Here is a 23,187-nt window from a genome sequence, read left to right as displayed (position 1 = left end):
TTTGTATCAGCAGGTACCCTATAATGTCACTGTAATGTGATCAGTTTCACTGCATTCCTTTAGCTTCAAGTTCTTAAACACACCTTGGGTTTCCTTAGCAAATGATCAGAGAAAAGCTCTGGCTTCAAGACCAGGTAGTCTAACTTAGATAATAACTGTATTTACAGCCAGACCTATTGATACAGTAATTTCCTTTAAAAGGCACATTTTCTCATATGTTGCTGTTCTCACATATATCTGCTCTCTACATTATCTACCAGTGTTACAAACATGCAAAGGAAAAATAATACAAACCTGACATTAAGATCTCTCATAGCTATTCAGTCAAAAAACTCCCAGTGACTCAGTGCAGTGCTCACTGCAAACTAAATTAAGGTGTAGGGCTCTTTCCAGTTAAAAATATTCTGTGTACTGACCACAAGGCACCGTCACTAGAGCTCTCTGATAGTCGTATCATGATCTGTAATATTTAGTTCCTTGAATCCACTGATTTTGATCACAGCTGAGTGCCATGGTGTACTCCTGGGTCTGGGCTGGGGTTTTTGCATGACTGTTCACTAAGTGAGGCGTTGCTAAAGGCATTATTGCATTATCACTACAAACCAATGCACATGGTGACTTTCAGGGCCTGCTTTGTACCAGGCAGTTCTTACTACATTATCACATTACCCTCTTTCTTTTTAAGGGTAAGTAACAACTCTATTGCACAGGTTTCAGTAACTCACCCCTCTCACTGACCCCTAAGGCACTCAGAGCCTTTGATACCATTATTGCTACCTAGCAGGGCACTGCTTTAAATCATTTGAGAGAGAGGAATGCAATGAATCCTTTGGTACATGACACAGAGCTGTGGTCAGGACGTTTCTCCATAATCTCACTCATCAGCCACATGGATCAAAATGCCCAAGTCTGAAAACTTTCTGACCACTGAGAGTCCCTTTTGAAACAAGCACTTTCAGGTAAAGGGAAAGGTGCCCCAGATATTTTGATGACTTTGACTGTGACTGGCAGTTCCCGTGCAAGAATTTGTGAGGTTTGTTTTACACACGCTCAGTGCTAACTGACTGCTGTAAATCACCAAAAAAGGCACATATAACTTCTGTGTCAATTCTACCATCAACACACATTTTCTTTTGCAGCTATAAAGAGATGAAAACCACAGAATTTTAATAGAAAAATGTGTGTTTTTATTCAACCAGTAGATATTTTTGAGCACTGTCAGTTTTCATCCTGCTTACTAATTGACTGCTGTGTAAAGCCAAATACTCAGAGACCCTCAGGAGAATGCTAATGCATAAATGCACAGTACAAATTAATCAGAATGAAGATGAGTGGTAAATAGTTACTAACCAAGAAACAGCTAAAAAGCTCAAGAAATATTCACTGAATACAAATTCTGTTTTAAACTCTGCTATTTGTAATGAAATGCAATCCTATCAGACAATCGGCTTTTTACTACAGAGAAGCATTTTAAGCATGTGCCATCTACAAATCATCTCATCTTTTAAACACTTGAATGCATAAACAAATAGTTGCAAAGCAGCAAGATATCTCACCAGCAGCTAATTTATTGTATGACTTCATTCATCTCATGGTGAGTAATTCCCAAGTTATATTTCCATTTTAAAGTATCTGTGGATATTGTTACTGTCTCTTTTAGTTAAATCCTTCTTACTTTTCCATAATAAAGTGGTTCTAATTGCCTACTTGAGACAAGACTTGGCTTTACTAGGATTTATGGATGCAAGTTTGAGATTAAAATTACCCTTCCCAAGCAAACACCAGCAGCTAACACAGCAGTACAAATAGTTCTGCTCCACAGCAGCAGTCAGGAGTCTGGATCCAGAGCTCCCTTGTGTCAGCAGTATCCTGATGCACTGAAGAAAACAGAGCCACTTCTAAGTTCCTCTTTTCAGTTAGTTGGCAAATTTGTTTAAGCAGCCTGCACTGAAGAGGCAAGGCAATCCTTATCCTAAAACAACAAGTGGAACCAGGAATCCTTCCACAGACTTTGTGGCCTTTGGATGCAGCCCTAAAGCAGAGAAAGGAGGATGCTTGAAGGGTTTATATCCTAATTAGAATGATCTCATGGACACTCAGGCAAACCTCCATGGTTCAATAGGAACAGTACCAAACTAAGTCCATCTGATAATTTCTGAGCAGTTCTATCTTTTAAATAATTTGACAATCAACTAGGCATCATTAACACAGACTGCATAATAGGCAAATGGGAATCTAATAAATTTCTCTAAATTCTGTATTACTGCCACTTGAAATATTTTAAAATGGAAAAGCTCATTGCAATTACAATATTCTCTCACCAGTATATTCTTTTAAATTCAAACTGTGTGCTCTTGCAGAAAGTATTAAGAAATAAATGCTGGTTCAAGGAACCACACCAGGCTTTTAGAATAATGAAGTATTTTTTTTTTTTTACACTTATGAAAATTGATACAAAGCCTGTGACTGGCTGCTCTTACATTCACTGGAACATAAAGCCCTCAGTTTTGGGGTCATCATGCAAGGAAGCCAGCCTTGAGCAGAACAGGGGAACACCAGTGTGGATATAACTCATTGTCCTCTGCTCTGATACATGGATGGAAACTGATACAGGACTGAAAAGAGCAGCATTTGTAGTATAATACAGCTGTGAAACAAAACCAGATGTCTTCCATGTTGCTTTAGAGAGTCTGCATTAATTTGTGAATTGATATTTGCACAAAGGAGGACATGCAAACAAATGCAGATGCAGAGTGAATAAAGCGAGCTGAAGGGATGTGCTGGGGATATGCCTTTCATACAGAGATCAAACCTGTTGTGTATGGGATGATACATTCAGGTATTTAAAATAAAACATTTGGAAAGGTGTCCCATGGTAGAAGCTTCTTTGAGAATTTCCCTTACAATATCTTCATTTTGAATGTCTCTGACTGGATTCAAGACAACCTCTAGGGTAGAATTGCTAGACAGAGGACACATGAATTCTCCGATGAGGCTCTGGAAAAGGTGATATTCCTCCACAGATAACTAATCAGCATTTCATTTTCAAATGTTATTTATCCACCTTTCTGCCACTCTCTAGTTAATGCACATTCTCAATGCTCTTAGGGTCAGGAAATTTCCTTAGGAAACCTGGTAGAAGCTGGTCACAGACTGGTTCAGTCTCTAATAAAGCCTACTGGGAGAGGTCAAATGAAAGCAGACATTTGGAGATCATCAAGCTTACCCAACAGGAAGTGAAAAACAATCAAATGTCCACCTCTGAAGGAGGGAGATGTTCAAGCTCTGAAATGAAAAGTAAAAGCCTACCAAAACAGAACAGAAATGCACCAAACTTTCTTCAGTCTAGTTCCATTTAGTCCTCAGCTATGACACATTCTCTGTGTATCACATTAACTTGAGAGTCAGCCCTAAGTTATTTTTATGCCCACAAAAATCTACCACTAAAATGATAATACCCTGGATGAGTAACGTTTCAGTAATACTTTGGAATCAAATAAACAACTCATGCACTACCATATCCCTTAAGGTACAGCCAGACACTTCCTCTGCCAATTCCCAGACAGCTCATGGAAAGCCAGCAGGTGTGACAAATGAGCTGGAGTTTTCTAGACTGTGCTTTACAACAGATGTATTTACACATATCACAATCTACTGGTGGTGATGGTGCATGCTACTGCCAAATGTTAGATGAAATGTTATCAAACAGAAGTCTCCCAACAAATCCCCATCATGCTGACTCTTGAGATCAGCCTGCCATGTGTAATTTTTCATGTTATGGCATGTCCTCAATCAAGTATTATTTAAGCTATTGTTACTGTTTTAATTATCCTTCCCTTACTCGACAGTACATGAGAAGTACATATTTTACATGAACAGAGAACCTGCAGAATGCCTGTCTAGAGACCTGTGCCACTTAAAGTTTTAAACTCCATCATAAGCTTATTTAATAATTAAATTTAAAAAAACCCCATAAATCAAAACCATAAATCTGACCCCACTTCTATTTTATACTGCTCTGCAAAGGGCTCTTCCCTTCAGGCAGCAGCAGAGGATTTTGTCTTGCCTGAGCAGCTGCTCTTTACCACAACACCTGCACTCCTGGAGCAGATGGATGCCAAGAGGAGCCACCCAGTGCCCCCAGGTGTCAGCCCCAGGTGTCCCTCGGGGGCTGTGGTGACACTGTGGCCTCAGACAGACCTTCCAGAGGAAAAGAAGGGGGTTCCTGGGGAAGGTGTCACTACAGAGGAGCTCACAGGGGCTGGACCCTTTGCACCTCTACCACAGGAAGTGGCACTTTGGGATGCACTGGGGCATTTGTAGGGACAGCACAGAACATGCTGGGCTCCAAAAACAGCTCACAGGCCAGCCACAATCTTAATAAAACACAGCACTACTCATAGACAGAGCCTGATGGTTACTATTCCCTCATGGTGACACCACCTACTGTGTTCAAACACAGACAGGATTTGGTTGCAGCACCCTCTGAACAGCAAAATCCAGCACTACAGACACAATCCCACTCAGCAGAGCTGTCACAGACCACACATCCTGAGTGATGTGTCAGGCTCAGTGCACTTCACAAACACATAAACCATGAGTATTAATCTGGTGGTGCTCTATTATCGTGTTGTTCCCTCATATGGTAATGTCTGTTCACACCCCCAAAAACACTTCTCTTCCTTCATCAGCATCTTAAATATAAATGTCTCAAACAGCACTTGGAACAAGGGGTTTAGCCTGCCCAGGCTGTGAGCAGGTTGGTTTCTTTACATGTCTTTAAGGAGAGCTGAGCAATTAAGAGGAATTAAAAAAAGAACCATAAGAAATCCACAGTCCACAACTGCAACTCACACTGAAAGTGAGTTCTGATTTCTTTGTCTTTGACACATTTCCAATAACTACCAGAAAACCTGCATGCTTCCAAGGTTTGCTAGCACAGCTGTGGCACTGAAACTAAAGCTTGTGTAGTAAAATGCATTCTGAAGAAAAAAAATCTAACTTGTTTTCAATTCCATTGTCTGCATTTCACTCTGCACAAGGAAACAGAAAGAGTTCTCTAAGATTAAAAAACCACATTTATTATTAGCATTTTCAATAAAGATATATTTAGTAGAGAAGTATGTGGATAACTCTGGATTCTCCAAATAGCAGGGGCTCTAGAGATGACTTAGGCACAAACTAAAAAGCAGAACACTTAATAACTAGAAAACATGTTTAAATATGATTTTACCTCTGAAAGTGCATATTTTTCAGGAATTTCAAAATGAGGAAAGAGATTTTGCTCCTACCTCTTCCAAAGCCCATAATGAATCAACCACAGGCTTGATCTTCTTATTGTTATATAGATTTAGGAGTTTGTCCATCACACCCTTGATCAGAGCACCTCGATTCTGTTTGAAAAGTAGATTCAACAGGGAAAATCCAGCAATGACTTTGTTCTCCTCATACAGCTTGATAGGATTTACTTTCTCAACCTGCCACCACTGGAAACCAATAAACAACAGCATGGTTAGAAAAATATTTCTAAAGAAACATACAGGGAAGTTCACAAGCAAACTGTCTGTGCAGATGTGATAAATGTCATCTGTCAGGTCTGAAGCAACAGCCAAGAGAAGCAGCAAGGATGTGATTTAAGGATGAGGAAAGATAGTGTGCAGCTGACTGACAAGCAGAAATAAAACACAAACTCGTGCTGGAGGAGGCCAGGGTGTGAGAAGGATGGTGAACACATGGCTTTATATGAGGGTCTGGCAGTAAGGAGTTTGGATTTCCTTCCCAAGGAAAGAGAGATTTCTGCTCTCCTGCTGTCTCCAGACAGCCACTGAAGTGCCCAGATGTTCACTGGCAACTCTTGGCCATGAACTCTTCCCAGAACCAAGGGAATCAGGCACTGCCTATCAGCTGCCAGCTACTTTACATCCATTATTATGTTTATGACACTTGAGCATACCTCGTAGTATCTAATGAAAGGATTTTATTTCATTTAGCCCAAGAGCATCATCAAGAGTGAGAGATGCCACTTCCCTGCAAATTTCATTTGAATGGGTAAATTTTTAATTAGAATTTTCATACAATTTTGATGAGTTAATTTTGCAGAATAATTGCATAAAGAAACTAGTTATAACTGTACACAAAATTTGTATGTTTTTTAATTCATTCAATTTATTCATATTTATTCCATCAATAAATACCAATACTATCTGAAAAACACTTCACTTGAAATTCATTTCATTGTCCCGACCTACCCTACACATTATATGCATCTGGATATTCTTACATTATCAGTGAAAAGGCTGCATAGCAAAGATGATCTTGTTTTAGTTCACAAGTGTGGCAATAACAAGGATCCTCCCACTACTACCATTAAGACAATGTAGGAGGCGAAGAACAGCTCCTTGCTGCAGTCTCTGAGTTGTTTTCAGCTACACAGAGACTTTTGAAGCCAGTTCCTCCTGGGAAGGGGCTGTTGCTGGAATCTGAAAATGAGCCTTTGGCAAAAAGATCATATGACAGATGTTCAGAAAAGACTTTTCCCTATGTTTTTTCCTGTATGAAGGAATCGCTTTCACTCCTGGTTAACTTATTTCTTGCTGGCAGTTAATATGATATATTTGTCCTATTTTTGATCTCTAGGATTTCTGCACAGATTTCTGTTGCTGTAGTAAGCTGAAGACAAAAAAAATTAAACACTTGAACTTTTAATTTGTTGACATTATCAATTAGGAAACAAATGCCACATCATCATCTCTTTGACGTCACTTGAACATGGAGAACTGAAAAATGCTTTTCTGTATGAAACAAACTCCTGAAAAGCTGGAAATGACTGGACACAGGACCCAATTAAGAGATATATCTCCCTTAATTCACTGCATTGCCCTTGACAGTGTTTTCAGATACAAAGAACCTACAGGGTACAGTTAATCACATCCATGGATGTGATATTCTGCCGCAAGTAAATAAATAATGCAGTCTAAACTTAGCTGTGCAAGAGATTTGTGTCTCACAGACAATTTCAATGGCAATATGAAATGCACACAGATCCAATTCTGGTCCAGCTGTGCTGCCAGAAGAAAACACAGCACAAAACCACAATATCAGAAGTAATAACTCAGTAGAGATAAATGAAAGTGAAGATGAAAATGATAGAGAAGACAGCAGTTAGAGGAAAGAGTATAATCACAGAGACACTTACTGATTTTGCAAAACTGAAGAAGCTTTTTGTCTCCCCAGTAACCATGTTAGATGAACCTGTAAAAGATGAACACAACTTATTATTACAAGCTACAGCAGACCATTTAGTACATGTAAAATCATCTCTATGATTCATACTTAAGAAAAAAACATGTCTAGTTTTAAAAGAGATTAGTAGGAATACTTCTACTTTGAGAATAAAAAATAGCAAAGAGTCCAAGGTGACCAAGCCCTCCAGGCTTACAGGAATTCTGAGATGACACTGAATCTATCACATCTCCCAAAGCCAGGGACAGGACAGGTTCTTTATGGGCATCTTCCCCTAAATACAGCAGGGCAGCCTGGCAGAGCTGCAGGGGAGATGTGTCTGCTCCGTGTGAGGAGCAGTCCACAAACAGGAGTGGAAACTTGTGAGCAGATGCCTGGGTTGGATTCCTCAAATTCACCTCAAATAAAACCAACAGCATTCTTCCTGAAATTGTCATTCAAGCTTCCCTCTCACAAAAACAATATTACAGTTTTCTTTGCCACACAGTGATTCCCAGAATGAGAGATACAGACTTTCTCCCACACTTCTTCTGTTATCATCACCCAATGATCTGTAATGTAATTAACAATCTGTAATGTATGTTCAGTTTCAATTTTGGATTTACTTTTTAAAATATTTTTTTAAGATTTTTTTTTTATATTGCCATTTATTTATCAATAATTTAATCCATGGCCAGCTTCACTAAAACTCTTGACTAGAAATGATGTAACTGAGAAAGCATAACATGTCAATCACAAGTTCTGGAAGAAGAGGCATGGATGCTTTTAACCTCTGCAAAGCTTTAGTTTTGAAATATGTAGCTGCTTCTTCCCACTCACCATATAAGATGTAAGTCCCAAGTGGTTTGAGAAGACTGAGGCCTTTCCCAGTATTTTCTCCACAAAGACAGTCCAAAACAATATCTACTCCATCTGTTGAGATTCTAAACAGCAAGAGAAAAACTCTTACTTTGCAGTAAGATACACAGGGCTGGTCAGGCTGGGTTGTTAACAAAATACTAACATTTTCCAGGTACTTTAGAAAGGACTCTAAGGCTGAGACTTTGACTATGTGAAAACATTACCCTCACCAAAAGACACTTCAGACTCATTCAGTGGCATAATGCAAGTTTTTCAGGCTAGCCAACCCACAACTCTTAGGCTTTAAAGAGGGAAAACCATCTTGCTCCCCTTTTTCAGGGCTTTCAGTAAAATAACTTTATCAAAAGACAGGCAGCAGATACAAAGTTTTTTTTTTGACTGCAAATGTCAGAGAATGCTTGTTTTGTGAATGTTATAGAGGAAAAGGATATTTTTCTTATTCACATCTAATACTATTTTTCTGAATTTGTAAGGAAACAGGTCTTCTTATCCTAGTTTCTTTTCAGACAAAATTATTTGTGAAGTTATTTACAGAATCTTTTTCAGATATTTTATCAAGTAGATATCAGCAAAGACTTAAGCATAAAGAGAAGTCACCAAGAGCTAGAAGTCCAGCACAAGGGTTACAATCAGGCTCTTTTATACAGTTTCAATAAATGGTTTGCATATTTATAACTTTCCAACAGCTCTGTCAATGTAATGTCAATATGATGCTGAAGAAGAAAAAAAATATGCTGAGTATCCTGATTTTGGGGAGAGGCAAAGATTTATGGCTTGTAACGCATCTTTCTGCTTCCTCACAAAACAAAGGTGATACTCAGACATCCCCTGGTTACAAACAGCAGCAAAACCAGGCAACTTCACTCCTTGGTACTGCTGCCACATTTGGGGCAATAAATTCTTTCTATTCAGGCCACTGGGTGAACCTTCACTGTAAAGGAATAAAAATTTTACAATGAAACAGCTTTTGGTGGCTTCCCTCATTGAACCAGTTCCTCATCCCCTATGAACATTTCCACATTCAAAACATCTCTTAAGGATTTTTTTGGTTTTTTGGTTTTTTTTTATTATTTGCTTGGAGTTATGGGTGCTTGCTTTGGTTTTGTTCTGTTTTTTGAGTTTTCTCCCTGATGAATGCCCCAGTGACCTGCAATAAAGCAGGTTCCTACCATTATCCTTTCTCCATCACAGCTCCATCCCTTTCTGCTCACAGACTTTTAAGAAATGAACACTTTAAGCAGAACATAGTACACAGCTAATATCCATCCAACCAAACAACTACACCATTCCCCTCGCTGCTACTGCTGCCAAAAGACAATCTGTCAAAACAGCATTCTCAGAATTACTGCTGTACTTTTATTAAAAATCTTTTCAATGCAAAGTGAAAATGGAAGGATGTGAGTAACAAATCAGAGTACTGGCACATTCCAGACAGAAGGGTGCCATTTCTGTCTTGCAATCAGGACTATTCATTGGGTTGATATTAAATACCACTGTGCCAGGAAAGAAGCACAAACTAGGTTGTTACACCCATGGTTTTTTATCTCTTGTACCCACCCAATACCAGCCTGCACTGCTAGCAGCCCAGAGAGAAGTTCTGCCACCTGCACCAACACCAGGATCAACAGTTAGACAAACTGAAAAACAAGAGTGTTTGGAAGCACATAAACAGAAACACACATGATTACTTCAAAAGGCATCAGGATGATTTTAATCTGAATGCAAACAAACAAAATCTAAGGATCTGAAATTAAAGCAGACATGATGTGCTCTGATATCAATCCCTGGCAGAGGATAAAAACCCAGGCAGATAAAAGCACACCAGAGAACTCCAAAACCTGGATATCTTACAAATCCACTGAAAATATCTTATTTAGTGAATTACAGTGAGCAAGTACATATGCAAATAAAGGCAAAGTACATCCTTCTGTTAAGACCTTTAGGTTCTTTTACATAATTTACTTTGCTCACAACAGATGTCCAAATAGGAACATGGATTGAAAAATCTTATGTTGCTTATCAAGACACAGGGAGATGCTTGCTATCCTGTCCCTAGTGGACAGATGGAATAACTGGAATAAACTACAGCTCCCAAACTTACAAATGTAGTATCTTCCCACAAATATGATCAACCTGGTGCCTTTCATAGTATTTTGCCAGATACTATACAGACCTGACTCAGGAAAACACAAGATTACCTTTTTACTTCTTGAACATAGTCTGCATTCCTGTCAAACAGGTGAGTTACCGAGTTTTTGATTGCTTCATGTTTGAAAGATGAAGCTGTTCCAAAAACAGTAACATTGGGAATGGTTGAACAGAGCTGAGCAACAGCTTGACCCTGTAAACACACGATGATGTTAGTTCACTCGCATGGAAACTGGTTGACAGAGTTTGCAGCTGCCAATTCACTCATGACACAGCAAAACCCGAGACCAAACGTGTGCAAGCACTTCCCAAACTAGTTTATTTCCACTGAAATGCAGTTCAGCCACAGGAAAAAAACACACCTAAATCACAAGGATATTCTGAAGACAAAGCAGTCCTAATACAGCAGGTCCAGTCTGCCATTCCTAAGGGATCATGTCTCCTCATGGTTTCAGTGGGAGACAACAAGTTACTGTAATAACTGCTGCATAATAAAGAAAATGTGCTTTACCTCTCATTGATAACAATAGTTATTACTGATAATTCAAAATGTGGGAATAGCCCCCAGTCACACTAAGAGAGGTCTGCTTAGGCAGGGCCCCAGGCTCAAAACTGATCAACAGCAAAGGGGATAAAACAGCCTAGAGCATGCCCAGGAAAATCATTCTTCCTCCTGGTCTGAGCAGGAACTCACTGGGGTGCATCAGATGCTATGCCAGCCTTTAGGTAGGATTTGGGGCATTGAAGAATTTGTGCAAGCAGATGTCAGTACTTAGAGTTTCCAGTTTTGGGCCCCAGAAGGCCTTAATTGAATTTTAACCTCTAATTCCATGAGGCTGAGAGAAGGGAAGCACTGCTTAACAGCTGAGCCACCTAGATTTCAAAAACCATCCCAACAGTTCACCTTTCTATCACCCTAGGTTTTGTTTTAACACAGCAACAAAAGGAAAACAGACTTTTGGCAGCCTACCTCTTCTTGCAACCACATTTTTCCACTGGAGCCAGTTACATGGATATACCCAGAAGTTAAAAACAAAAAGTCACTCTCATTCTAAAAAAGCTGTCAGATGGAATTCAGCAGACTCTTACTTACAGCTACAGCCTAAAGATTGTCATTTGTAAACTGTATGCATGACTAGTAAAATCACCCAGGGATAAACACATTTCTGTTCACTCCAATCAGAAATCCTGATTATTAGTTGTACACCCCAGTAATTAGCACTTGGGTTTTATTTAGAGCAGGATAATTAACTAACCCTGCATACCCTGGAGGTCTTGGCATCCTCATGTATTCTGCTGAATGTAACTCCAAGCTGAAGAGCACCAGAGAGGGCAAGGTTATTATTTATATATGGTGGCACCCAGGGATTTCAGTCTGGCTTCCTACTGGGTTAGTCAGTAAATGTCTGCACAGCAAGGCACAGCTTAGGAGACCCTTTAGACAGGCAAACAGACACAGAAAAGAGAGCAGGAGAAGGGATCATTCTCATTCCTACTTTGCAGATGAGGGATGGAACACCACAGCAAACTGAACAGCTTCTCCAGCAGCTCAGAGAAGCTCACAGGTACTGATGCTCACTCCTGGCATGGCAAATCCAACTCCAAACTAAAAATGACCTCTTCTTTTTAAAATTATCCATCATTTTCCTGGGTTGGAATCCCTAACCTCTCAAAGATCATGGGAAATCCATTCCTGAGGGGACTCATCTTACAAGATGCAATGTTTTCAGGGAACAGAAAATGTTGCACTATTCTCATATTTCATTTCTTTATTACTTACCATCTCATTCTAAACACTTCCCAGATTTTAGTCTCCACAAATAATGTAATACAGAACTACAAGAAAAAAAAACTGGGGATTTTGTACCTGTTCTTTTCTTAGTAATTTTCACAAGCAATCCTCTTTTCTCACTTTATGTGTCTCGCAGCCCAACACCCACAGTGATTTCAGATAAATCAGTATTTTATAATGCATGGTAGTTGAATGAAATTCTGACAGTATTGATCTATTCTCTAATTAGTTTTCTGCATTTTCAATCTAACTTGGGAAGATGAGAGCTAATGAATATATCCTGAATCAAAACCACTGAATGTTTAAAAGGTCAAATATTCAAGAAGAAAGCATGTTGATTTTTATCCTGCAGAAGACGATTAACATTTAACAAACTGACAGTCAGATGAATAGGAGAAATGCACAAAAACATCAAGATGTGAATAACCTATTTTCCTCCTGACTCAAACTCGTTAGTACACTTCTCCCTCCCCCCAGAGATAAAGCTTATCTAAAATCCCAGATCAGCTGGGAATACCTTCCAGCTTTCTGGAGATATTTGAAGCCTAAAACTGACTCATATGACCAGTACTTTTATAATTGGATGAAGTGTTCTGAAGCAATTCAGAAATTGCTTCAAAAACACTCTTCTACAGTTTTCTGAAATCTTAATTTGAAGCTGACTCTTACTTGGCTCTGTGCAAAGTATTTTTAGTAGCTGTATCAGAAATCTAGGAATAAAGGTTGATACTGGACTTTTCACATTTTCCCTATCAAAACAGGAGAACTGAACTCAACCTATGAACTCAACCATTTCCCTAATTTCTGTGGAATTCAGCTAAGCTCCAAAACAGCACTGTGGCTATGCAAGTCACTCTTAAATCTCCTTCCTAATCCCTTGAATCATGTAGCTGCCTCTGGATTAGTCGCCACTGTTTAACAGGTTACACATTTTAATTGCAAATACTGAGACCAGTATTCAGAATATCCATGGTTCACAAATGAAGCATCCACAAAGGGTTTGCAGCTGAAGGAGGAGCATCCTCATCCCAGGGCAGCTGAGGTGTCTGTGCTGGCTCCTGTGGCCCTGCACGTTCCCCCTGCAGCTACACCAGCCCTGTGGCTTGGATCCTGACCACTGCTCTGTGGTAAACAGGGACATTTTCTGTCCCCTCCCTGCCCAGGAAAAACCACATCAACTCTGCTACCAGCCTCACTGGCTTTGGCAGCAAGAACCATGTTAGCAGAAATAGTGGATGAACTCCAAAACCTTCCAAGAGGGTGCTGAATTACACAAGCATGGGTTGAAAAATACTCTTCACACATCTAATATTTTCATATACAATGACAATTTCTACATGGAAGTACTGACCAGATTGTTGCTTTCTGAACCTAGGAAAATTAATAAGTTTTAATGGCAAAAAATAATTATCACTTGGACAATTAATGTTACCTTTAATGGAATTTAGGAGTCTTTGGGAATAGAAAATAAATCAGGCAATTCACTGAAGGGATAGACACGATTATAGAGTATTCCCTTAAAATGGAATTAATCTTAATATATTCATATATTTTATATACTACTTATCACAGAATCATGGAGTCATTCTGGATGGAAAAGACCTCTAAGACCAACAAGTCCAGCCACCAGCTCAGCACTATCACCATGTTTTATCACTAAGTCCTCCTCAAATACCACATCCACACATTTTTTGAACACTTCCAGTGAGGCAGAACATCCTGTGGTGAAACCTTAGTGAAATTAATAGGTTGGATTGAATAGCTTAGATTCTAGAATTAATAGCTTGTGGAATGAAGAATGTCTGCTAATGCTAGATGTGTCTCTCCAGCTTCACAGTCTGCTTGATGGATTCCTTTTAAAGATATCCTGTCAATTCATGAAACCAGTGTGTTGAACTTAATCTACACATATGATTATTACAGAAATTAATATAAATTGATATCCTTATAGTAGTTTTAGATCCAGGAAAAAAAAAAGAGATTTCTTCACATTCCATTGTTTAAAACCCAAGTCTAAGCCTGCAGGATTGGAAACTTCTCATACTGAGATAATCACCTAAAAGAACAGAAAAATAGTTTTCTAGGAAGTAACAATGAAATAGATTGTTGAGTGCATTTAAACAATTTCAAAGAAAAAAAGACATTGATATTTAAAAGTCAATATAGAAAGCATGAATAGACTGAAACTTACTAATCTAATTAGCTTGTTAACACAGACTTAATGTTGGATGAAATACAAATAAGGTGTACAATGAGCAGCTCTCCAAAAGGGTTTGACCTAATGCCACCAGCCTGACGTGCCAGCTGCACACTGAATTGCAGCAGGTATGGGGCACAATCCTTTCAAGAAAACACCTTTTTTGCTATTATGTAAACGGAGGGCAGCCTGATAGCAGGAGAGAACAAACCATGTACCCTGCAAAACTGCATCAGTAAAGAATTACCATTTCTATGATACATTTCTGCAGCCCAAAGGTGCCACAGTGTTTTTAAAAATAGCATTCAGACTTAATCTTGTACAAGAAACTTGTCTGGAACTGAACGTGAGAAGAATCCAAATTCCCAAATGCTTTGATTCCACATAACCATACCTGCAGGTGCTGTGAAGTACTCAAGCACAGTAAGAAAACTGCAAGGGGAATCATCTACTCATCTCATGGCATCAGGAAAACTCTACTCTGGAGTTGGATGAAGTGTGATACACAACATTTCGTCTGCTGAAAGTGTAATTTTCCCAATTACAGCAAAGGAAATTGGAAACCAAACACTGGGTGAACATTGCAGAGTGGACAAACTAAAATGTGATTACTGGACAAGCATAAGGCAGCACCTGCTACACTCAGTGCATCACAAATGAGTTTTGAGTGGAGGGAAAGTGACCCTGAGATAATGACCTCTCTCACCCTCAAAACATTTTCTGCAACAATTAGCAGGGTGTGTTTTTCTTAGCCCTTTGCAAAAGAGTGTAGCTGAGCCACATCAGAAACTCAGGGCTGAATCTCCATCTGGCACAGATCCTCTGCAGCTCAGGGGAGCTACCCCAGCAAAACTCATCCAGGGGGAACAAACTCCACCTGGAAAGGCAGAAGAGCCAGGGGAGAGCCGAGCACTGCCTGTGACCTGGCTCTGCAGGTGACCTGGGGACAGGACGTGTCCTCCAGGAGTGCAGGGCTGTGAGGGGCAAAAAGAGCGAGCTTCAAAGGCTGCAGATGGTTTTGGTCAGGGAAATTGCTTTCTGTGCATGGCTGGCTGGGCTTTTGTGCTTGATGAACAGATTATGCTGTGAGGCAGTGTCTGGAAACGGGCTCGGCCGTGGCACCAGGACTCTCTGGTGCTGCTGAGGGAGCAAATCCAGCGCTTCAGAAACATTTACCAGCCTCCACTGCCCCTGCCTGCCTTCTGCACTGGGTACTTACAGCAGCCTAGACTTGCTTACACAGTGTGGGAGCTGATTTATCCCCTTCTTTGGCTGCTGGAGATGAAACAAGAGGAAAGCACTTCACCAAATGCAGAACAGCTATGAACTGCTAATATGAAAATAGCAAGTGCAGCCCTGGTACCGAGTGGAGGTGTCAGCAGAGTGGGCTGGATTAATGTCCTGGCACAGTGTGCTGGCCAGGAGCAGCACAAGAGAACAGTCAATTCTAATTATTCACATTCAAGGAGTTCTGACTCAAGCACGGGAGTGCTATTTAATGTGCTCCTCCCTGCTAAGTGCAGACAGAGCAGCCAACCCATACAATATTTAAAAGGATCAGGAATGCTGTGAGACCTATTTTAACAGGATCTGGCTTTCCTACCATCTTACTGCTTCTGTGCTCCCAAGCAGCTCAGAGCCCAGGAAACACATCCACATCTGCCTGGAGCAGGACCTGCCTGGAGGATGACCCAGGAAACAGATATCTAACCTTACAAAAACAGGGTATGAGCAAACAAACCTGCCTTCAGCCTGAAAAATAAAGGCCAGGGAGAGATTTCATGCTGAGCTTGTTGTAGCTGTAAACATATATATCCTACCAAAAAGATCTAGAAGAAGTGCCCCAAGAAGAAAGATGAGCACACTTGAATTAATGGAAAACAGCATTAAAAAAAGATATATTTACTGGCCATGAATAAATTCTGGAAAGTTTTCTCACTGAGTAAGACAGAGTGGAGAGAATCTGAATAGATAAACACTTAGGTATTTTTTCAGGGAGAAATTAGATCATTCTCTTGAAAGGGTTCCTATATGCTGTCTGTGATAGCAGGTGACTAGATTCACTAAGAAATGCCAGTTCTTTGTCAGATAAAATATCACCACTCTAGTGATTCAGGGAACACATCCTCAAATATTTGCAATGTATGTAGGGGAGACACAATAAAAAAGAGGGTTCCTGCCAAGCAGTAACAAATCCTGCCAGGATGGCCTAAATCTGTTGCCAAGTCAGATTTACCCTTCAAATTCAAACACGAGAACTGCATCTGTAACTTACTCTGCTTTCACTTCTGCTCGCACTGCTGAGCCTGGGAAGGTCAGACAACAGCTTCAGGAAAAGCAATCAATGCTCCTGCATGGAAGGTGGCTTATTTTTAGCATCTGCAAGATCAAAATGCTAAAGAATTGGCTTATCTTTCTGCCTGGAGTCTGAGGGGTTAAGTGATGAGACTGGTGTTTACAAAATCTTGGTAAATAACCAAAGCTTTGTGCTCTAAATATTCAGAATAGGAAGTACATGAAGAACAAACAAATAAGCAAATGGGCATAATGGCTCTCTCAAACTAATATAAAGCCCTGAAGGAACTAATTTTCCAGGTAGACATCACAGAAATAGGGACTGGATTTATTGAAGCTCAAGGAGAAAAACATATTTTTTTTCAATTTGTTTTTACTACAACAGTCCTGTATTCATACTAATTCAACAGTTTACATTAATAATTTGAAGCAAAACTTTATAATATTATATAAGCCTGTGCTGTGACTTGCACTGAATGCCCTGACTTAGAGAGTCTGTTTTAAAGGACTAATTGCCTCTTAGAGCTGACTGGTCCCAGCAGGGACTGCTGCTCAGTCTTCTCGGGGTGTATTCTTCAGTCCTCACTTTGCTTAAATTTAAAGAGATGTGGCAGTGTATTGGTGAAGGGAGCTACCCTTCTCTCTTGCAGTCACTTCAAACATTAATTACAGTGTTTTACAGTTAAGATAGACCAATATATGTCCTATAGTAAGTCACATGTTCTTGCAAAGTCATTATTTTGAGCATTAGTGTCTATTTATGATGTTTGGCATTATCTGGCTTTCTCCCTGATTTAGCAATCAGTTCAGAAGAACACTTGAACATTTCTGTAGCTTTAATAATTTAAACTCTATTTGTATTAGACAATTCTATTTTTTGTTAATTATTGAACTGCCCAGCTACTCATTTAACAGTTTAATCAGAAGTTCTAAGTGTCCTGCCAAGCAGGGGCCTGAAAGGGGAGAAAATGGCAACTTTGTTAGATCTTAGTCAGCAGCAGGATTTGAAAAGTACTCATCTCTTCTCAAAGCCTGAGGGAATCATGGAATGCAACTGTGAGCCTGTTCTGTGCTTTCTGAGAAGGCTCCTGAAGTATCTTCAGCCTCCTTCACTGCCCAGGGTGAGAGACTCTCGTAAGAGAGTCACTCTCTCTTAAGTGCCCCTGTCCTAAGGAAGAAAAAAGAGAGAGGAAAGCCAAAGCTTTGATTCCAGGCAATCAAAATCAACAAGCTGGCCCTATGAAAACCGAAAGTCATCTCCCCTTCCAGTCCCCCCTGTAAGCATTGCAGCAGCTCTTCCTCCTCTGAGGGAAGGGTACAATATCCCAAGGGTCAGAAGCAGAATTTGTGCTCGTTCAGGGGCACCAGATGCTTCCCTGCATGTGGCCACATCTCCTTCCATGACCAGGGAAGGTGGCACCATGCCCTGCCCTCTCCAGGGAGTGGGTGGCAGGGAAGGCACTCATTTGCTAGATGGAGCATGACTCAAGTCTGTAGCACAGAGACAGGTGAGCCAGACCTTTTTCAAGGCAAGCTGTCTCAGTATGTTTCCTTTTTCTCTCCCTAATCTTCTGATGTCCCCTGGAACTTCTGGAATAAATAAACAGACTTATCTAAAGCATCCTGTCAGACATTAAAGGATACTGTTCCCTACTAATCACGGTCCAGGCACAGATGGGAAGACAATTGCTATAGTTACCTCACTACCAAAAATATCTACCAACAAAAGGCCACATAAATAAACTGAGACAATACACAAGAGTAAAGGTCCTAGAGAATTTTCCCTGACTCCACTTATTGAAAAAGCTGAAGGATCCTCCTAAAGACAACTGAGTAGCCAGAACAAAGAACCTCACAAACATTTTTGAAGCAACAAGTTCTTTTTCATAAAGCTGCCTGAAGCAGCTAAAATAATGATCTTGCATAATGAGAAATGAACAATTAGAAACTTCTAGTCCCACAGGGAGCCTATTGTCTCATTAAAGTGTTCTGGAATTTCTCTGACATTTAGAAACAAACTGGACAGATTTCCCACTTGCTGAAAGTGGGGAAGGGCATTCTATCTATTAAAGCAACAGCACAAAAATAACTCCTTCTATAGCAGCTTCAGTGCCAGTTTTCTGTTCATTAACAAAGACCTTTGTGAGAATGATGTCTTTGATTGAAACAGTCAGATTTTTCAAAGGTTTAACAGACATTATTAGAGTAACACAGACTCCTCTGAAATCTTTATTTCTGCTTAGCAGAAAGAAAAAAAAAAACATGCATCTTCAGAATGATATTTTACCTGGAAAACCTAAAAAGCAGTGGGAAAACTTCTAATTCTTGCTCTCCATGTTCTTCCCTTACAAGAAACAAGAGGCTGTGTGAGGCCCTCTCCCCTGGGACACTGAGCAGCATCCTGGCTTGCAGGCTGGCCAGTCCTGTCCCCCCAGATCCCACACAGCCCTCCATCCCTTCCTGGCCAGCCTGGCTGCTCTTCCTGCGTGTCTGGTCTTTCCCTTGGAAACTCTGGTTTATTTAACTACTGAGCAAGTGATGGATCTGATTTCTCTTTGTTCTCCTGGCAGCCAAGCAGGATCCATCCTTCCTTTAGCTTCTCTCAGAGAAGGTTTTGAGCAGCCACAGCAGAGGACCATCCAAAAGCTGCCCATTGAACAGCTGGGATGAGAGAGGAAGCCGGCAGCTCCTTCGAGGAACAGCCCAGCACAGAGGCTGGGCACTAGAGCAGAAGATGGGTGAGAACTGACATTAACAGAGCATTCATTACCAACCCTCCAGGAAAAGAAAGAGGAAACAACAGAGGCAAGTGAGGTCAGCGAGAGAAAGAAACACAGAAATCTGAGAAAAGAGGAGGGGTTCAACTTCTCTAGACACACAGGGATGTGCAGGGACTGCTTTGGGGCTAATTCTGTATGCTCAGCCTACACAGGGTCTGTACAGTGCCAGGTGGGCAAATGGCCTTAGAGCTGCAGCTGAGACTTTGATTCCTGTAGAATATTCCCCTGAATGTGAGGCCTCATGTTGCTTTAACAGCCCTGAATTCCACACGAAGAGATTTAACTCTACAGAACAATAGTCAGCCATAAAGCTCTGGGCCGTCCTGTGCCAGAGCATAATACGATTATAAATTCCTCTCATTTACACGAGTATTCCAACAGGACCGAGCCTTTACTGCCAGTGGGATTATGGTTAGCTAAAAATACCTTGTACAGGGAACTCATGAATTTATTCCTTTGAATACAGCCTTCATTTATATGAGAACTTGAAAGAAGGGCTAACGGCACAGAATTAAGGACGTGTGTTTGGGGCTGCCCACCAGACCTCAGTAGAAAACAGAACATTAATTTAGCATAAATAAGGCATAACAAGAACACAGAAAAGGTACTCCAGTTTCAAAGGCTGCTATCTGTTAATGGTCTTAGCTCATAAAACCTGTCTCATGAAGAAGGACTGTATTATTTAAAATGTAAACAAACTCCACAGTCAATATCATAATATTTTTCACAAAACTTTAATACACTCCAAAGGATAGAGATTTTCCTACAAGATACTTCAAGGAACTGGTAACACAAAATGCCAGCTATTTATTTTACTGTGTGGCCTGGTATTCCCACAAATTCATCCTTTGCCTGTGCCACATGATGCCTCCTCAGGAATGATCCAAACTACAACATGCAGCAGCCACCACTGGCCACAATTTTGAATTTGTACCTTTTCCTCAGGGTTCACATGAGAACTTTTCACTGCTTTCAGTCCCTCTACAGCAAAGGGGAAAAGACAATCTTTCACAGTGAGAGCATCACACACACATGCTATATGTGCAGGAGTATTCTGAGAGGGACATTTACTTTAAAGAGAATTATGGTTACCTACAAATACCTTTTTCAGGGAGCTTATTTATTCCTTTCACTACACCCTTCTTTAACACAGAAGTACAACATGTGTAAGTTCAAGTATGCAGTATTTGGGACAACACCTCATCCTTGACCAGCTGACAACCAGTTAGGGTTTTTTTCATGAGATTTTTTCATAGAGTTTAGAGCTATAACATTTTTATTTCACCAAGAGCTCCTGCCAACGATTCACATCAGCATTTTGATGGGAAAACAGATGCAGTTCCTCCCAGTGCAATCCCTCACACATAGGAATAGCACATCAAACTGCAGGTTCTGGCTCATTTCAGGAATGAAAACACTTTAGACTTTAAGTTACTCCGTGACAGGAAAGAAGAAAAATTCCAGCTTACCACCCCACCTCCTGCTGAATGAACCAGCACAGACATGCCTTCTCTCAGGTTAGCAACCTCAAAGAGCATCATGTAAGCAGTTACAAAGTTCATGGGAAATGCAGCAGCTTCAGAAAAATTCATGTCATCTGGGATCTTGTAGACAAACTCTACTGGGGTACACACTACTTCAGCCCAGGCATTGTAGTTGACAAAAGCCATGACTCTGTCTCCAATCTGCAAACAAGGAAGAAAACAACACTGAGGATCTGACTGCAACTGAGACTGTAGAGAGAAACCTGTGAGACCTGCAAGTCTCCTGTTCAAGGTGCAGGTCACTGGCTCACTGTGAGGAAAATGATGCTCCACTTTGGCAAAATAGTCATTAAGCTGCTCAGCTTTGGGCTTTTACTATTTTTAACGTTAAAAAAAATAACCAAAAGAAGTTCAAGCCACCTCTTCCTTTGTTGTTTTTTTTTATGTTCCACTCTTCTCTGATAGAACAGTCTTCTATCATCACTAATACAGATCATCTTTTGCCAGCAGAGCTACCAAATAACAAATGTAAACAATGAAAACAGCATTCTTACTAATAACCAGGAATTTTGCTGAAGAGAAAGAAATGAGGGGAAAAGGTTATAATTATATTGATAAGAAGCATGAAATAAAGAAAATTACACCTAGGATAATTTTCACTTCATTTTCTCAGTCCTCACATTAATTTAGAGCTACTTTTCCTCTCTGTGGATTGAGAAGGGAAGGTCTTGTGCTCTGGTAGATGGACCACATGAAAGCACATGAAAGGGTTGTAAAAGCTCTCATTCTGAAGATAACACTATCTGCATCCACTTTGTATTTTTATCATCTTATTAACTGATTCTACCAAGATATATCTCTGATTGTAATCTACACAGCCATGTGTCAGACAGAATTTGGTTCTACAATTTCAAATAAGCCACCTTAAACATCAAAAATATACCTTTGGATTTTAAGGCACTGTTAAATCTAGAAAGTGGATTTGACAGGATTTAAAGGAGCAATGAAATATTATCTTTCAATGCAACATTTCTCTGCTCAGTTTCTTCTCAAAATCTATGGTAGTGAAAGAGTAATTCACTGTGGAGTGAAAAAGGCTCTCTGTAAGTATTAGGTACAGTTGGCTGCTCCTAGGAACCTTTTCAGAGGTCCAGGCACATCAGGCTTATATGTTTGTGTATGTTCTCCATTGCAGCTTCAGGTTTTTCAAGCAGAGATACTGACTCTTCTCAGATGGACAAGAGTAACAACAAGGCACAAGAGACTTGGAGAGCAACACCCACCTTAAAGCAGAAATTGGGCTGCTGGGTCTACAAGGAACAGCCACACTGAGCAAATGTTTGGCCAGTGTGTGTTAAAATCTTCACAGGCTCAACTCTTACAAACTCAGTAATTGCTCGCCACCAGCAACCCCATGGCATCTTTTACCTTGCCTCAGACCCTTTCCCTTTCTAGAATACACCAATAAAAACAACATCCTTAAGCATGAAAGGATGGAGCCATGGAATAAGAAAGGAATAGTATCAAACTCCAGGCCTTTGTGTTTTAACTAAAACTAACAGCAGCTGTCCCTCTAAAATAACTTTGCTTATCTGCCTGATACTCTCTTACATTCTACCAATGTCCTCTAATGCTTTAGGAACTACAGGTATGGAGTAAAGCACAACACTTTTACCTTCAGGCAAACGTTTACAGCACAAGCACATTTTGGTCTCCTGAGTGCTTGTCATCACTTTTGCTTTGGGATATTGCAGGTCTGCTCAAAGCTAAGGTGCTGCTGACAGTTCTGAAGGGTTTGTCTCTTTTAGAATGAGAGTGCTGAAACAGAGCTGTCATTCCAATTTCACTGAAATGCCTCCTCCTTTTGAAAAACATTCAAATTAACAATGCCTCACTGGTAATCACTCTGTGGTTCCCTTTTGCTCTTAGAAAAGCATCTAAAATAGAAAGTCTGCTAGGATTAATTAGTGCAGATCTTAATATGCCCTATATCCTTGCCATAAATCATAAATGACTACTAAAAAGAATGAAGAAAAGACCCTTTTGGTGATTCCCAAGGGATTTCTTGGTAACCTTAAATACTACATTTTACCACAGGCACTATTCAGAGCCTAGTCAGATTAGACCTCACTTCCTGAGAATCATCTCCAAAACTGGAGAGAGATCGGGCCTGATACAGCTGTCATGATCAGAAAGCAGCTTTTTCTTTTAGTGGGAGAAGGAATAGGCATTACACCTATTTTAGGAGAGCTTGAACTGGAAGAGATCTACCCAGGGAAAGGAGGTCAGAAGATACAGGGTGCAATCTTTGTCGTTACTGTGGACAGAGGTAACAACTTACACTGAGGAGACACCAAGCATCTGGTGTGCCCCTACTCTGTGCAAGAA

The 23,187-nt window shown here is 40.3% G+C and overlaps 1 protein-coding gene across 1 annotated transcript in view; it reads right to left on the bottom strand.

The window, feature by feature from the left end:
* VAT1L (vesicle amine transport 1 like) overlaps window positions 1-23,187 on the bottom strand; it is a 54,098-nt gene that overhangs the window by 24,058 nt on the left and 6,853 nt on the right. The window contains exons 3-7 of the mRNA XM_058845807.1: window positions 20,785-21,000; window positions 10,302-10,444; window positions 8,062-8,165; window positions 7,196-7,251; window positions 5,292-5,486 (exon numbers count right to left, since the gene is read on the bottom strand). Of these exons, the coding sequence (XP_058701790.1) occupies window positions 5,292-5,486; window positions 7,196-7,251; window positions 8,062-8,165; window positions 10,302-10,444; window positions 20,785-21,000 (714 nt within the window). The remainder of the gene's footprint in view (window positions 1-5,291; window positions 5,487-7,195; window positions 7,252-8,061; window positions 8,166-10,301; window positions 10,445-20,784; window positions 21,001-23,187) is intronic.

The sequence above is a fragment of the Poecile atricapillus genome, chromosome 10 (genome assembly GCF_030490865.1).
Source record: "Poecile atricapillus isolate bPoeAtr1 chromosome 10, bPoeAtr1.hap1, whole genome shotgun sequence".
In the NCBI taxonomy this organism is placed as follows: domain Eukaryota; kingdom Metazoa; phylum Chordata; class Aves; order Passeriformes; family Paridae; genus Poecile; species Poecile atricapillus.
This window is presented reverse-complemented; position numbering and strand designations above follow the sequence as displayed.